Below are 17,591 nucleotides of genomic sequence, written 5' to 3' on the forward strand. Positions count from 1 at the left end.
CTATGGGAAAATACTCTAGATTATAATTTTTTTAATGTGGAAATATCTACATCAAGGCAACTTTTACACTTTGAATTACCGAAAGTCTTGCCATCATTCTTCCACTCTTCTATACTGTCAAATACATTACTAACACCATAAAATCCATAATTTTGTTTCTGACCTTGCCAACACCTCCAACCAAAGAGGAAACTATTGGCTGAGACTTCCATATAAATTTTACAAAAAAGGACTACTGCGTACAACCATATCAAACCATGGTTTTGATCCCCAGCCTTGAAATCATGTAATACTTGTGATGTTTTGTTTTCATTGGTTACCAATCTCCCTCCAAGCAAAGCTCATCCTCTTTAGCAAATTCTAGAGTAGTGGTTGCTAGTCTTCGACTCTCAGGCCTCAAACATCAGTATTAAATTACTTTTTTAACAATGCCAGTGATCACATATGTACCCACACACCTGGCCATGTAATTACCTTCATGTCATAGCCATATGTCTCCCGAATGTCTTCATCAGAATCTGTTTCTTCATCATCATAATCCATTGTTTGTCGAGGGGAAGAAGATACACTGCTCACCACCCGATTAAAAGCAGACTGCTGGAAACTGGGTAAGTGTCCCTAAACAACCAACAAGTCCAGGATGAACAGAGAGACACTTAAATAAACATGGGTAATATGTAATTATGACTACCAAAATGCAAGGAATTTGCAAAACAGCTAACAGAGTCCAACAGGGCTCTTATTTGACTATCCAAGGTTCACCTGAATGATATTTCCAGGTAATTTTTCACTAAAATGACCTAGGTATATATTCAAAGAAAATCCTATGGGTATTTGTAAAAAGAAGTTGTTATGGATAATATAGTTGCTGGCAATTTACTGTGGTCTTTCTAACGAACTGGTAAGATAGATTTGGTTTACTATTACAAACTGACAAATATTAAATATTGTCTCATGAAATAGGAAAAGAAAATCTTAAACTTGCCTGTAAGTCTGGATTGGCAGCTGCTTTTTGGAGTTCTGCACTGATGATCTTTTCAGTTTTTTCTCGAGCTGCCTGCTCCACCATACGCTGGCTCAACACAGACAGTTTGGCCAGGGCAGAAGACAGTTCATCTGTGGCTAGGGCCTGCCGTGCTCTATCCTGCCAACTCATAGCACGTTCTGTCAAACACTGTAGGGCTTCTCCTTCAGGCAACCGCACAGGCAACTTCTGAAGGGATACTAGGAGTGACAGAATAGTCTCTAGCCTTGGCCTTCGAGATCGCATACAAAGAGGACAAAGGAATTTTACTTCTTTAGCCTGCCAGCTAGACCCTTTTTTCTGAGAACTTGACTTAGGCAGGGGAACACAGCTGTTATGGAACCAGTCTTTGCAGAGCTCACATTGCAGCATAAACCCGCTGGCTGTCTTGCGGCAAATGCAAAATTTTACTTCTTCTATGCGGTCCACCATTGTCATCTTGGCTAAATTGGCTGCTCTGAGGGAATGCATGGCTTCAATCTCTTTTTGCTCCCGTTCTTTGAAAACTGCTACCTGTACACAACAAATATTTAATAGAAAGGTGTCACTGTAAAATATCCAAAAATACCAAATCCTCAAGGCTAAGGGATCATCTCCAGGTTGTGGCCTCATGGTGACAAAGCATTGTCCTTCAAAAAAAAAAACAAATCAGTTGTCAATCATTTCCTAAAATTTGAGGCAGCCTGACATTTCCATGCAAACACTCCTTGTCTGTGAAATGGGCAAAGTGCTATTGTTTTTGACGATTTCATCAGCAGAGTACACTGAATTCTTCTGTAGGGTAAATTAGACAGTATGCCTTGAAGTCAAGCAATACGTATGAAGCCTGACTCTTATTTGTATTTATATATTATTGATCTGGGGAACAGGTTTTCTAAATCTCAACTTTCTGAAAAATGAGGATACCACCAACCTCATACTGTTGTTTTGAGGATTAAATAAGATAACACATCAAAATGCCTAACTTTGTGCCTGGCACAAAGTAAACACTCAATGAATACTAGTTTCCCATTTCTGTGTAATTCATTCCCTGGGAGGAAGTTGTACACAAATCAATTTTTATTTCCTTCTAGAAGGCCTCGCCAACTTGTGAATGAGTAGAATAACACAGCCTGATGACCAACTATAACGAGATTTTATGTAACTCATTTCAAAAGTAAATGAAAACAAACCCTGGCTGGTTTGGCTCAGCAGTTAGAACATCGTCCCACGGTCCAGAGAGACATGGGGTTCAGTTCCTGCTAAGGGCACGTACCTCGGTTGCAGTTTGTCCCCGGCCCCGGTTGGGGTTGTGCAGGAGGCAGCCACTCGATGTGTCCCTTTCATGTCGATGTTTCGCTCTCTCTCTCTCTCTCTTCCTTTCTCTCCCTCCCATTCTATCTGAACAAAAATGGAAAAATGTCCTTGCGTGAGAATAAAAAAAAATAAATGAAAACAAAACAAAATTTAATTATCATGAATACACTGTCAATGAATTTTCTTTTTAAATTTTCAAACTTTTGAAACATTTTGAAATAATTTCCTATTCCACTTGTCTGGCAAGACTGACCTGTTAGGCAGGCTCCCTAATGAGAAATCATTTCCAGTGGCCTCAAAACAAGATCATTTGTCAACAATATTGTAATAACTATGTATGCTGCCAGGTGGGTACCTGAAATATTGGGAGGAACACTTTGTAAAGTATATGACTGTCTAACCACTATGCTGTACACCTGAAACTAGAATAAAATAATGCTGAATGCAAACTGTAATTGAAAAATAAAATTAAAAACAAAAATAGGATCACTTGTAGGCAGTAAAGACACATGCAACTCCTTACTATTACATATAGGCCAAATTCATTTTCCTTTTTTCTCTATTTCCTCAGACCCATAGTAATCTTAACACATTCCTCGTACTCTCAAAAAACAAAAAAAACAATTCTAATTAGCTACAAATATTTTACTGAACACTCACTATACTGCTGAATGCTACTAGGAGAAGGGAGATATTTTAAACAGCAGCAGGTATTAGTAAGCTGATACAATTGCTTTGAAAAGCACAATAGTAAGAAGCATCACAAAATGCTATTAAATTCTAACTTAGTAATCCCATTCCTAAATCAAATGTAGTAAAAAATTTGCACAAAGAAAAAGGCTATAAGAGAAGTTCATTTTATTAGTATCATAATAGCAAACAGTAACCACCAAATGTTCAATACTAAAAATGTTCGGCAAATTATAGAAAATTTGATAGAATATTAGACAACTATTAAAACAACTAAAAAGCCCTGGCAGGCTTGGCTCAGCAGTTAGAGCATCAGTCGAGGGTTTGATTGCCAGTCAAGAGCACGTACCTGGGTTTCAGGTTTGATTCCCCCGGCCCCAGTTGGGGTCAAGAGGGAAACAACCAATCAATGTCTCTCTCACATCGATGTTTCTCTCCCCCCCTCCCTATAAAAATAAATGGAAAAATATCCTCAAGTGAGAATTACAAAAAAAAAATTTTAATCTAAAAAATTAGATAAAATAAAACAACAATAAAAAACAGATATGAAAAAGATAAATTCAGGGAAAGAATAGAATAGTAAACTTTTTATATACTTTGATAATAAATATTAAAAAATATCTGAAATAGCCTTGGTCGGTTTGCCTCAGCAGTTAGAGCATCGGCCTGCGGTCCAGAGAGACCCGGGTTCGTTTCCTGCTAAGGGCACATACTTCAGTTGCAGTTTGTCCCCAGCCCTGGCTGGGTCATGTAGGTGGCAGCCACTCAATGTGTCTTTCACGTCGATGTTTCTCTCTCTCTCTCTCTCTCTCTCTCCCTCTTTCTCCCTCCCGCTCTGTCTGAACAAAAAATGGAAAAGTGTCCTCGGGTGAGGATAAAAAAAAATAAAAACTATGTGAAATACATATAACCATAAAGCCAAAGGAAGAATATAAAAATAAATACAGCCCTGGCTGGTTTGAATCAGCGGTTAGAGCGTCAGTCCACGGACCAGAGAGTCTCAGGTTCGGTTCCCACTAAGGGCACATACCTTGGATGCAGTTTGTCCCCGGCCCCTGTTGGGGTCGTGTGGGTGGCAACCATTCGATGTGTCTCTCTCATGATGATGTTTCTCTCTCTCTCTCTTCCTCCCTCTCTCCCTCCTGCTCTACCTGAAGATAAATGCAAAAATGTCCTCCAGTGAGGATAACAAAAAAAGTAGAGTTTAAGAACATAAAAACAGTGATAATACCTTCACGGAATTTTGTATTCACCATGCAAAGTCAAGATGCATATCATAATTTCTTACCACCATAGCTGTATCTCTGGTTTCCTCCAAGCCTTCCTCCAGATCACTCAGAGGCTCAAGGTCCAGATCCTTTTCTTTTTCTTTTTCTATTAGCTCTTTTACTTTTTTCCTTCTGTTTTTACCACTCCCATATATACCAATGTCAGTTCGGGGACTAAGCACCTACAAAAACAAAGCTCTGGTTTAAAAAGAAAATACTGAGCTCTGGTTTAAAAAGAAAAAACTTAAAACTGAAAATAATAAAAGAACCATTTACTAACTACTCACCAAGTCCTAGGCACTTTCTTAAGGACTTGATACACATTATCTAATTCAATTCTCATAACCACCCTCTGTATTTTACAAACAAGGGAAACTAAGGCTCAGAAAGGCTACAACTTGCCCAAAGACACAGAGTTAATAATTAGGGAGCCAGTCCTCAAACATGAAACTATTATATTCCAAAGCCTATGCCCTTAACTACTATGTTTATTTTTTTTAATCACTTTTTATTTTCAAATAGTTAACATAATTATATTAGTTTCAAGTGTACACCCCAGTGATTAGACATTACATAACTTACTAAGTGATCATGCCAATAACTCTCATACCCATCTGACACCATACATAGTTATTACAATATTACTGACTATATTCCCTATGCTGCACTTTACATTCCCAATTTGTACTTCTTAATGCCTTTACCTTTTTAATCCATCCTCCCAACCCTCCTCCCATCTGGCAACTGTCAAAACATCCTCTGTATCTATGAATCTATTTCTGTTCTGCTTGTTTATTTTGGTTTTTTAGATTCAAATGTTGATAGAAACGTATTTATTGCCATTTAATTGTTCTTTTTTTTTTTCCTTCTCCTTCTTCTTAAAAACCCTTTAACATTTCATATAATACTGGCTTGGTAGTGATGAATTCCTTTAGCTTTTCCTTGTCTGAGAAGTTCTTTATCCTTTGAGTAAAATGACTTCTTTGCTGGGTAATCTTGGTTCTAGGTCCTTGATTTCTATGACTTTGAATATTTCTTGCCAATCCCTTCAGGCCTCCAAAGTTTCTGTTGAGAGATCAGCTCTGTTGTAGGTAACTGTTTTTCTCTTGATGCTTTTAATATTCTTTGTGTTTAAGCTTTCATTTTCATTATGATGTGTCTTGGTGTGGGCCTCTTTGGGTTCATCTTGTTTGGGACTCTCTATGCTTCTTGGACTTGAATCTATTTCATTCACCAAGTTAGGGAAGTTTTCTGTTACTATTTTTTCAAATAGGTTTTCAATTTCTTGCTCCTTCTCTTCTCCTTCTGACACTCTAATGATAAGACTGTTGGTATGCTTGAAGTTGCCCCAGAGGCTCCTTACACTATCCTCATTTTTTTTTTTTATCCTCACTCGAGGACATTTTTCCATTTTTTATTCAGGTAGAATGGGAGGAAGGGAGAGGAACAGAGAGAGAGAAACATCGACGTGAAAGAGACACATTGAGTGGCTGCCACCCGCATGACCAACCAGGGCCGGGGACAAATTGCAACCGAGGTACGCGCCCTTGGCGGGAACCGAACCCGGGACTCTCTGGACCACAGGCCGACGCTCTAACCGCTGAGCCAAACCAGCCAGGGCTATCCTTATTTTTTGGATTCTTTTTTCTTCTTACTGTTCTAATTAGGTGTTCTACTCTACTGTTGATTCCTCATGAATTATTCATTTCAGTTAGTGCATCCTTCATTTCTGACTGGTCCTTTTTTATGCTCTTGAGGTACTCACTATGTTCCTTGAGCATCCTTATAACCAGTGTTTTGAACTCTGCATCCAGTAGATTACTTGTCTCCATTTTGTTTAATTCCTTTCTGGACTTCTGTTCTATTCTTTCATTTGGAATGTTTCTTTGTCTCCTCATTTTGGCAGCCTCCCTATGTATGCTTCTATGTATTAGGTAGAGCTGCTACGTCTCCAAGGCTTGGTAAATGGCTTAATGTAGTAAGTGTCCTCTAGCGTCCAGTGGTACAGCAACACCGATCACCCAAGCTGGGTACCCCCATGTGCCCTGTGTACACCCTCCTATTGTAGTTGAACCTTGATTGCTGTTGACAGGTCAATAGGAGGGATTTACCTCCAGGCCGATCAGTTACAAGGACTGGTTGTGACCAGTGACCTCTGATCAGTTGTGCCAGGGCCAACCCCACAGAGCAGGACTTACTTCAGCAGGGCTCTACCACTGAGTCCATCCCTTGAGTGTGTCACTCACCGAGGTGATGGAATGTTAGTGCTTCAACGTGGTCTGAAGCTGTCTGCTTGATGCACTGACTTTGGGACCTCCAGGGAGGTGCGGAGCAAGGTCAGCTACTGCCTGTGCTCTGCCCAGGGGACTAGGCATGAGCTACAAAGTAATCTGCAGATGGCCATGACTTATACTGGGTTTAGAAGTGCCCCAGCGAGGCTAAGCTGTGAACCAAGGACGGCTGCCACTAGTGCCCCAGACCCAAATTAGTGAGAGGTCTGGGGCTCACTGAGGGCAGATGCTCCTTGTTCTGAGATATTTTAGGAAAATCTGAAGCATGAGCCAAGACAGGCCATTTGTATAGAGAAACTACTAGAAACAGTGTGAGCCCTGGCCAAGTAGCTCAGTTGGTTAGAGCATCAACTTAACACGTCAAAGTTACAGGTTAGATTCCTGGTCAGGGCACACACATCAAGAATCAACCAATAGCCCTGGCCAGTTGGGCTCAGCAGTTAGAGTATCAGCCCACAGACCAAAGCGTTGCGGGTTCGATTCTGATCAAGGGCATGTACTTCAGTTGTGGTTTGGTCCCTGATCCTAGTTGGGGTCATGCGGGAGGCAACCAATCAATATGTCTCTCTCACGTTGATGTTTCTCTCTCTTTGTGTCTCTCTCCCTCCAACTCTATCTGAAGATAAATGGAAAAATGTCCTCAGGTGAGGAATAAAAAAATAAAAAGAATCATCCAATTAATACATAAATAAGTGGAACAAATAGATATCTCTCTCTCAAATCAATCAATCAATTAAAAAAAAATAGCTTGGCCCTGGCCAGTTTGGCTCAGCGGTTAGAGCATTGGCCTTTGGTCCAGAGAGACCCGGGTTCAGTTCCCACTAAGGGCACGTACCTCGGATGCAGTTTGTCCCCGGCCCTGGTTGGGTCGTGCGGGTGGCAACCACTCAATGTGTCCCTTTCACGTCGATGTTTCTCTCTCTCTCTCTCTCTTCCTCTCTCTCCTCCCCACTCTATCTGGACAAAAAAATGGAAAAATATCCTTGGGTGAGGATTTAAAAAAAAAATAGCTTGGGTGGGCTCAAAAGTTGGGTGGGTAGGGCATCAGAGAATCACCAGGGTGGGGCAAACAGTGTGAGCCAGGCTGATGCAGTCTCAGATATGGCACCCACCTGCAAGCTTGGGAAGGGACGGGGACAGGCAGGGCACTCATCAAAGGAACAATGGCCCCTGCCAGCACTTCTGTCTGGGAGAAACCTATCCCTCAACCCCAGCTCTCTTGCTGATGCTGGACAATTCATTTCCTCACTGTATGTCTCTAGTGCCTTTAAACTGCTGTCCCCATGCTGGGAGCTCAAATAGAGTGAATCCAAGTTAGTTCTGGCATGGGGCCCTTTCAGAGAAACAGCTCAGGACTCCAGCCGTCTCTGTCTCCCTCAGCCTCAATTACCACTGGCTTTTACAGCCAGAGTTATAAGGACTTCTCTTCCTGGTACTAGTACGGCCTGGGGTGGAGCTGGAACCTCTTGCTCCTCAAGGGTGACCTCCGCAGCTGATATCCCTCCTGATTTTTACCCACCATACATGGATGTGAGACCAGCCTGTTCCATGTCTCCGCCCCACTAACAGTCTTGATGTGGTTTCTTTAATTCCCTAGTTGTAGAACTTCCATTCAGCTGGATTTCAGGGGTTATAAATGATGGTTGTTCTATAGTTGAGTTGTGATTTAATGTAGTTGTGGGAGGAAGCAAGTATCATGTTTACCTATACTGCCATCCTGACCGACTACTATGTTAAAATACTCGAGATGAAAAGGGTAATGAGTATTTAAATTTGTGCTTCTGAGAAAGAACATCTTTCAGTGACAGAGTCCACAAACAACAGAGACAAGATCCAGACTGATTGCTTTTTCTGGACATAGCACAGGATGAACGAGAAATAAGTTTTCCATAGTTTCCAGATCTCTAGTCAACATCTGGTATTACCTAATAGGAATCACTTGTATAATCATGACCAGATAAAGTGAAAACAACCCTCACCAATAATACCATTACCTGTAAGTGTTAAATTATCAAATTCTGATGAGAATGCTGAAGTATGTATCCACAAAGTAAACTATTCTTTACCTGTAACAATGTATGGCTAGAATTCTTCTTAAGAAAGGTCCGCCCAGTCCGTTCTCTCCATGCCCGTGCTGCTGCTACCTGTGATTCCACTTGGGGCAAAGCATCAAGACGTACAGGGATAGGGCGCCCTTTAGCAGATAAGTTCTCCAGCTGCTCCAAGTAAGCATAGTTGGTGCCACTCTGGAAAACAAAAGTACATTCTCACACAATTCGCATTCACTTATGGAGTCTGAAAATATATTGTCAGAAAACCTTATAAAAAGTTTAAAGTGAAGCCCTGGCCGGTTTGGCTCAGCGGTTAGAGCGTCGGCCTGCGGTCCTGAGAGACCCGGGTTCGGTTCCTGCTAAGGGCGCGTACCTCGGTTGCAGTTTGTCCCCGGCCCTGGTCGGTTGTGCGGGTGGCAGCCACTCGATGTGTCCCTTTCACATGGATGTTTCTCTCTCTCTCTCTGTTCCTCTCTCTCCCTCCCACTCTACCTGAACAAAAAATGGAAAAAATGTTCTCGGGTGAGGATAAAAAAAAAAAAAGTTTAAAGTGAATATTTTTTAAGCATTATTCTTTGCCTGGCTGGTGCAGCTCAGTGGATTGTGCGTCGTCCCATGACCTGAGAGGTCCGGTTCAATTCCCAGTCAGGGCACGTGCCCAGATTGCGGGCACAATCCCTAATGGGTGTGCAGGAGGCAGCCGATCGATATTTCTCTCTCACATCAATGTTTCTGTCTCTCCCTTCCTCTCTCTCTTAAAAAAAAAAAAAAATCAATATAAACATTAAAAAAAAATTCTTTAAACCTAATTATATCTCTTGAATTAATAGAGTTACTAATGTTCTTTTATTTCTTTAAATCCTCACCCAAGGATATTTTTCCATTTATCTTCAGATAGAGTGCAGCATGGGGAGGAGAGAAAGAGAGAGAAAGAGAAACATCAATGTGAGAGAGACACATAGACTGGCTGCCTCCCATAGGACCCCCACTAGGGCCAGGGACCAAACCACAACCAAGGTATATGCCCTTAACTGGAATTGAACCCACGACTATGGTCTGTGGGCCAACGTTCCAACCTCTGAGCCAAACCTGCCAGTGACTAACATACTTTTTAAAAAGTCTGTGCAGCCCTGGCCAGTTTTGCTCAATGGTTAGAGCGTCGGCTTGCGGTCCAGAGACCCGGGTTCGGTTTCTGCTAAGGGCACATACCTCGGTTGCAGTTTGTCCCCAGCCCTGGTTGGGTCGTGCGAGTGGCAACCACTCGATGTGTCCCTTTCATGTTGATGTTTCTCTCTCTCTCTCTCTTTCCCTCTCTCTCTCTCCCCCACTCTAGCTGAACAAAAAATGGAAAAATTTCCTTGGGTAAGGATAAAAAAAAAAAAAGAGAAAAGCTTGTGCAAATACAATATATAGATAACATATAGAATTGTACCATTGAAAAGGATAGCCCAGCAGATGTGGCTAGTGGCTGAGTGATAACCCATGCACCAAGAGGTCGCCGGCTCAACTCCCAGTCAGGGCACAGGCCCAGGTTGTGGGCCCAATCCCCAGTGGGGGGCATGCAGGAGGTGGTCAATCGATGTTCTCTCTCAGCAATGTTTCTATCTCTCTCCTTCTCCCTTCTTCTCTCTCTCTCTCTAAAATCAATAAAGGGGAAAAAAGAAAGTATATAATGCTATTAACTAATATCACCCCAGTAAATTTAAAGTGTGTGTAAATTCATGTTGTCGAATATTTAATTAATTATGAGGGGATCAATAACATGTAAAAACGAGTTCAAAGGACAAAGTAAGAATAGACATATATATATGTAATTAAAAATGAGAAAAGGAATTTACTAATTGATGGAAACAGATGTTTAATATCATATAGGACAATGAAATTAATTTTTCTACTGTATAGATATCAATTGTTCCAAATAGAAAGACAAATTTAATTGCTTCTCTAATTCATTTGTACGGCTATCATTTAAAAATAATTTATAGAGGCCCTGGTCTGTGTGGTTCAGTGGTGCGAGCATTGGCCCTCGCACTGAAGGGTCATGGGTTCCATTGCCCGTGTCAAGGGCATGTACCTGGGTTGCAGGTTTAATCCCTGGCCCCTGTCAGGGCACTTGCAGGAGGCAACCAATCGAGGTGCTCTCTCACATGAATGTTACCCTCTCTCCCTTTCTCTCTCTCTCTTCCCCCACCCCTCTTCCACTCTCTCTAAAAAAAAAAAAAAAAAAAAAAATTGAAGAATAAAATATCCTCTGGTAAGGATTAACAAAAAATAATAATAATTGATAGAGTTGTTAAATAGCTTGGTCAAAGATTTTCTAAGGCATAAAGTCCTAGAATTAGATAATCATGGAGGGTCCATTAGACAACATCCAGTATCCCTCTGAAAGGTCATCTAGTAATCTCTTTTGCCTGTTTCAAAGTCTTTCACAATTTTTCCAACCACTACAAAACAGTGTTTTAGTTCTGATAACCATCTCCATTTTGTGTTATACAAACACATTTGAGAATAGAAATTTTCCTTCTAAGTCACAGTGTTTCTACATCTCCATGTAATAAAGTCACTCATTTTAGAACTTGCATACTGCTTTAAATTCACTAAATAATTAAATCATTACAGGTGAGAGGGTTAACAATCCATTCCAGGGTCTTGGTAAGAACATCTAAAGTGGGTTGGCAACCTGTAGATATTAATTCAGAGTGATATCTTAGATTGGATGAATCTCCTAGCAGACAAAAATGTTAGCATTCCTGTAAGAAACTGTACATATCCTCCTAACATTTATTGTTATTCAGAGGGTATGAAGAAAAGGCATAAATATTATGTGCTAAATAGTGACATTCCATTAAAAGGTTATTTCCCATGTATTAACTGACTCATCTGCCTACAAATTCATTTTGAAAGTTATTCTGAAAAATGGAAAAATAAACACACAAGAAACTTTTAAATAGAGTAAGAAGGTTCTTGTCCTGAGATATTATAATGGTATAATTAAACCACTATGGTATTAGAATAAGAATAGACAGTTAATTAAAAAAGAAAAGAAAGCACAGATACAAATCGGGTCAAGAAATACCATATTTACTACTAATCCTTCTGTAGCCATTTGACTACAGAACACCTTCTGACTAACCCTAGACAGAGCCTTCTCCCAAGCTATGTATCCTACAGAAGAGTTTGCTGTGAACAGAAGCTGTCCATTTACTTAGAGTCTACAAGTCAGTCCTCCTGCTAAAGGGAAGGGTTTAGTGGAGGAAAAGTCCTTCAAAATTAGAGGGACATAAGACAGCTACCTGTACTTGCTGACTGAGTCCTTCAATCATAAATATATAGCCAACTAAGGATTATCAAACATGTGAGAACAACCAGTTGCCCAAAATAAGTCAAAGATGAAACAGAGGAGCTATCCTGATGAAGTTGGAGGTAATTTTTAAAAACAGCACACAAAAAAAGGCAGCTAAGCAGGTTCCAAATAAAAATCAACTGAAAGAAAGCAAAAAAGAAGTCATTAGAGCTTGACATCTAGAATATGTTCTTTCTTGGTCCAACAGTTCAGTAGAAGAGAGATGGATTCCTTTTTCTTTCAATGTAGCTCTATAATAAAGAGCACTTATGTCCCAAGTATGTAAATACTGCTAATGGTTTGTATAATTCAGGCGATATATTATGTATTCAAGTATACTTTTATCTCTAGCACTTATTTCATTCTGTCATCTTTTACATCAGGGAGTCAATACAAACAAGTAATGTTTAAATTGGTAATATTTAATTTGAATTATAAAATCAAGTGAATTTTAAGTACTGTAATTATTTTATTATGATTATTCTATTCTAAAAAATTAAAGGCTTAAAGGATTCATCTGGTCCTGGCCAGTTTGGCGCAACGGTTAGAGCGTCGGCCTGCGGTCCAGAGAGACCCAGGTTCGGTTCCCGCTAAGGGCGCGTACCTCGGTTGTAGTTTGTCCCCGGCCTTGGTTGGTTGTGTGGGTGGCAGCCACTTGATGTGTCCCCTTCAGGTCAATGTTTCTCTCTCTCCCTCCCACTCTATCTGAACAAAAAATGTCCTCGGGTGAGGATATAAAAAAAAAAAGGATTCATCTGTGAGAGAGCATGATCTGAATGGTAAGTGAATTCAAAAGGCTCCTTACCTGAATAGCTTCCACTTTAGCTGTCCATTCTCGAGCCTTCTGTAAGGCTTCTTTCAGGGACAGCACATTGGGTAGAAAGGCTGGAATGTTCTTAGCTTCGTTCACAATGCTTTCTAAGCTTGCCACACTGTGCCGTGGTCTAAGAAAACACAAAAAAAATAGGGCAGATGCATGAGGAAAAGTCAAACTGCTACCAACATTTATATAACACTTTAGAATGTGTAGAGAATTTTCATATACGTGATTTCCCTTAATTCTTACCACAATCCTATAAGGGAGGCAAAACAGCTATTACATTTCCATTTTAGATACAACTGTAACTTAAAGATCTTTTATTTTCCCCAAAGTCATGTAGTAAATAGTACACCTGAAATAGTGATGTCTCAGACCCCACATTCTTTTTGCCTCCACTTGGGTTCTCCACAATATGTGAAATTGTCGAAGACGCATCTTAGATAGCAATGTAGAAAACAATGGTCTAGAAATCCATTCATGTTGACAGTGTACTTTTAAATCAATTACATTCATTAACATTTAGTTACACAAAGACCTTTACCCTCAACTAATCAGAATACAAGATAAGCATGTATTGGGAACTAAGTACAAATTACCATAGGAGGTAGTGATTAATTCTGCCTATGGGGGTTAAGAAGGGCTTTGAGCTAGGCCTTAAGAAAGTGTGATTTTTGTCAAGTGAAAGGCTAAAGAAAAAACAAACAAACATAAGAATATAATGAACAAAGACAAGAAACATTTTAAAAATGAGTTGGTAGTCTACTTTAGGATCAGGGATACTGTAAAGACTGGAGAAAAGAATAAGAGTAAGAGTAAGAAGTAGGGTATTTGGGAGGAAAGAAAAATGTAAACAGAATAAGAGATCTTGAGAGCCATGAATTTCTTTAGGTAAGCAATGGGAAGTTACTAAGGATGGGAAGTTCTGTCATCCATGAATCCTATGTACTAGGCACTGTCCTTGCCTTACGGAACTTTTTAATGCTGTGAAAGGGGATTATTAATAAAGAGTTGGATGCACTGTAAGTGCTATGACAGAGGGAAGTAAAGATGCTAACAGGAGCCCTGGCCAGTCTTGCTCAGTGGTTAGAGTAGCGGCCAGTGGACCAATGAGTCACGGGTTCAATTCCGGTCAAGGGCACATACCTTGGTTGCGGTTCTGGTCGGGGTCGTGCAGGAGGCAACCAGTCAATGTGACCCTCTCACGTCAATGTTTCTCTCTCTCTCTCTCTCCCTCCCTCCCACACTATCTGAAGATAAATAGAAAAATATGTCCTCAGGTGAGGATTGGGGAAAAAAAAAGATTCTAACAGGATATATATCAGGGGGACCTAACTGACGTGGTAGGTGAAGGAAAGATTCACAGAAGTGACCTCTAAGCTTTCTTATCCTTTTTGAATAAAAGTCAGAAAAGCTTGAGCCAGAGAGAGGGTAGGGTGGTGGAGTGCACCACAGGGGATGAGCAGAGAGGAAAGCTGTTCCACAGAACAAAAGGTGCAATGGTCCAGAGATAAGAAAGAACATGGTGCCTTGGCCAGTTTGGCTCAGCAGTTAAGAGCGCTGGCCTGTGGTCCAGAGAGACCCAGGTTCGGTTCCCGCTCAGAGCATGTACTTCAGTTGCAGTTTGTCCCCAGCCCCGGTTGGGGTTGTGTGGGAGGTAGCCACTTGATGTATCCTTTTCACGTGGATGTTTTTCACTCTCTCCCTCCCTCCCACTCTACCTGAACAAAAATGGAAAAATGTCCTGGGGGGGGGGGGGGGGGAACATGGCATGTCTGAGGCACTGGTGGGGTGGGGGTGGGGGTAGGGGCGATCACTATGTTAGAATGCAAGTGGAAGAATGGCATGGGATGAGGAGAGGTTATTAAAGCAAGGGGCTAGATTACAACTGGCCTAGCCCTGGCCGGTTTGGCTCAGCAGTTAGATTACAACTGGCCTTATAAATCAAGTTAAGGAATCTGAACTTCATTCCAAGGGGAATGGGAAACATTAAAGAGCTGTAAGCAAGGGAGTCAAATAGTCACAACTGCATTTTAGGAAAACACTCGTTGCAGTGTGGAGAATGTATTAGAGAGGGATGAGTCACAGATAGCACCTGTTGCTATGATCCAGCTCACCTATGATAGCAGTCCAAAGAAAAAGAATGAAAGTGAGAAATTGAGGAAATAGAATCAGCATTACTTGGTAGTTAACTGAGTTTGATAATAAGAAAATAGAAGGCCCTGGCCAGTTTGGCTCAGCGGTTAGAGCGTCGGCCTGCGGTCCGGAGAGACCCGGGTTCGGTTCCCGCTAAGGGCACGTACTTCGGTTGCAGCTTGTCCCCGGCCCTGGTTGGTCGTGCGGGTGGCAGCCACTCGATGTGTCCCTTCACGTCGATGTTTCTCTCTCTCTCTCCCTTCCACTCTATCTGTACAAAAAATGGAAAAATATCCTCGGGTGAGGATAAAAAAAATAAAAATAAAAAAGAAGAAAATAGAAGGCAGGGATCAAAGTTAAATTCCAAAGCACTGGCTTGTTCAAATGAATATAAAATGGTATATATAATTCAAAGAAAAATGGAACAAAGGAAGAGGTTATGAGAAGGGATTAATGGGTCCAATTTCAAATTTGGAAATTTGAGAAACATTCAATGGAATTATCTAATAGGCAAATGATATCTCTAAAACATTGTGTTATAGGTGAGAATTTGAAACTACTCAGTATAAATATGGTAAATGGAGCCAAGAAATTTACAGGGAGACGTACAAAGTGAGAAAAGCAGCAGTCTAGGCCAGAATATTGAGAAAATGTTATTATCAAAGAGGCAGAGAGAGCCCTGGCCAGTCTGGCTCAGTGGTTGGAGTGCCGGCCCACGGACCAATGAGTCGCAGGTTCAATTCCAGTCAGGGGCACATGCCTCGGTTGCGGTTTATCCCCGTGTGGGAGGCGGCCAATAGATGTGGCTCTGTCATGTCGATGTTTCTCTCTGTCTCTCTCTCTCCCTCCCTCCCACTCTGTCTGATAAATATAAAATAAATAAAATAAATGAAGGAAGGGAGGAAGGGGAGGAAGGGAGGGAGGAAGGGAGGGAGAGAGAGAGAGAAAGAAAGAAAAGAGGCAGAGAGAGATGCCCAAAGACAAAAAAGGAGCATGTTAAGAAAAAAATGGTCAGGCCCTGGCTAGGTAGCTCAGTTGGTTAGAGTGTCATCCTGATATGCCAAGGTTGTGGGTTCGATCCCCAATCAGCATATAAGAGAATCAACCTATGAATGCATAAGTGAATCAACAAAAATAATATTTCTCTCTCTCTCCCTCTTCCTAAGAATCAATAAATTTTTAAAAATTTAAAGAAAAAAAATTACCAGTAGTTAAATACTAAGAAATGAAGAATATTAAGAATGTTTCAGAAAAGTAACTTTGATAGGAGTTAGAAAAGGGAAGATTGTACTTCCCACCATTCCCACCAACCCCATCACCCCCTACTTCTTTACTAATTTTATTTTCCTTATGACACTAAATATCTGAAATTCATTCATTCCTTCACTATTCAACTGACTTCCCCACTAAAATGCTGGCTCTATTTTAGAGCAGGGACCTCGTGTATCTTTTTGCCTACTTGTCTAAAGCACTTAAAATTAGTGCCTAGAATGTAGCAGATACTCTTTACGTACTTACTGAATTGTGAAGATCAAGGAAAATATAAGAGTACTATAACTAGATTAGTGATGATGGAGTTGAAGATGAAAGATATGAAAGACATTTTGGAGGCAAAATCACCAAAACTTGGAGAATAATTGTATGTAGAAAAATGGGAAAAAGAAATTTTTCAAACATTACTACAAATTTCATTCATTTGACTATAATCAGTTGCATCAGATACACCAAATCATAGTTTTACATTACAAAGTTACTTCCTTGTTCCCATTTAATATGCTCCCACCTCCTGGAAGTGTCATGAATCTGATGATCAGAAAATTTTTATATAGGAAAAGCTATAATTTGTATTCTCCATAGCATCTGGAGAACAAAATATCCAATATACATGGAGCCTTTTTTGGCTGAGCAGAACTATGTTAATTAAATCATCTAAGACTTTTCTACCAAATCCATTCAAAGTAAGTGTCTAAAAATGTGCTTAAGTACATGTAGACTTTGGAATGAAGTGAAAAGGCTTTAAATTTGAGCTGTGTTATTTAATAACTATGTGATCTCTCTAAGCTTCTCATCCTCAAAATAGAAATTATATAAATACTAATCTTAGCTGCGGAAAAAAAGACTTCCATAAAGAACGTAACAGTCAATGCCTAGCTGGTGTAGCTCAGTGGCTGAGTGTCGACCCATGCATCAAGAGGTTGCCAGTTCAATTTCCAGGCAGGGCACATGCCCAGATTATGGGCCAGATGCCCGGTGGGGGGCATGCAGAAGGCAGCTTAGCTAATCGGTGTTCTTACTCATCGATGTTTCTCTCTCTCCCTCTCCCTCTCCCTCTCTAAAATCAATAAAAGAAAAAGAACATTACAGTCTAATTAGTTGATACACAGTCAAATATGCTCTATTTAAATCTCACAAATCCAAGGAGGTGCCAATGCTAATGCAAATGCTTAACATTCTTATGCCTGATTCTTATCTCCCACTACTTTCCTGTATAAATCCTCCACTCCAAAAAAGCCCATTTAACTTTTGTCATATGAACACTCCCTATCTACATACCTTACGCTTAGCTTATGACATTTCTCTCGCCTCTCCTTATACTTTAATCCTACTCATTTTTCAAGGTTCTACCTAAGTTCTTACATTTCTCTCAAGATTCTCTTCTGACCATCCAAGTTAAC

The 17,591-nt window shown here is 40.5% G+C and overlaps 1 protein-coding gene across 3 annotated transcripts in view; it reads right to left on the bottom strand.

The window, feature by feature from the left end:
- KDM5A (lysine demethylase 5A) overlaps nucleotides 1-17,591 on the bottom strand; it is a 110,869-nt gene that overhangs the window by 28,865 nt on the left and 64,413 nt on the right. For all 3 annotated transcript variants that reach the window (XM_036252915.1, XM_036252916.1, XM_036252917.1), the window contains 5 exons: nucleotides 12,769-12,907; nucleotides 8,636-8,815; nucleotides 4,299-4,460; nucleotides 986-1,537; nucleotides 475-618 (listed from right to left, as the gene is read on the bottom strand). In XM_036252915.1, the coding sequence (XP_036108808.1) occupies nucleotides 475-618; nucleotides 986-1,537; nucleotides 4,299-4,460; nucleotides 8,636-8,815; nucleotides 12,769-12,907 (1,177 nt within the window). The remainder of the gene's footprint in view (nucleotides 1-474; nucleotides 619-985; nucleotides 1,538-4,298; nucleotides 4,461-8,635; nucleotides 8,816-12,768; nucleotides 12,908-17,591) is intronic.

Source organism: Molossus molossus, unplaced genomic scaffold (genome assembly GCF_014108415.1).
Source record: "Molossus molossus isolate mMolMol1 unplaced genomic scaffold, mMolMol1.p scaffold_m16_p_10, whole genome shotgun sequence".
In the NCBI taxonomy this organism is placed as follows: domain Eukaryota; kingdom Metazoa; phylum Chordata; class Mammalia; order Chiroptera; family Molossidae; genus Molossus; species Molossus molossus.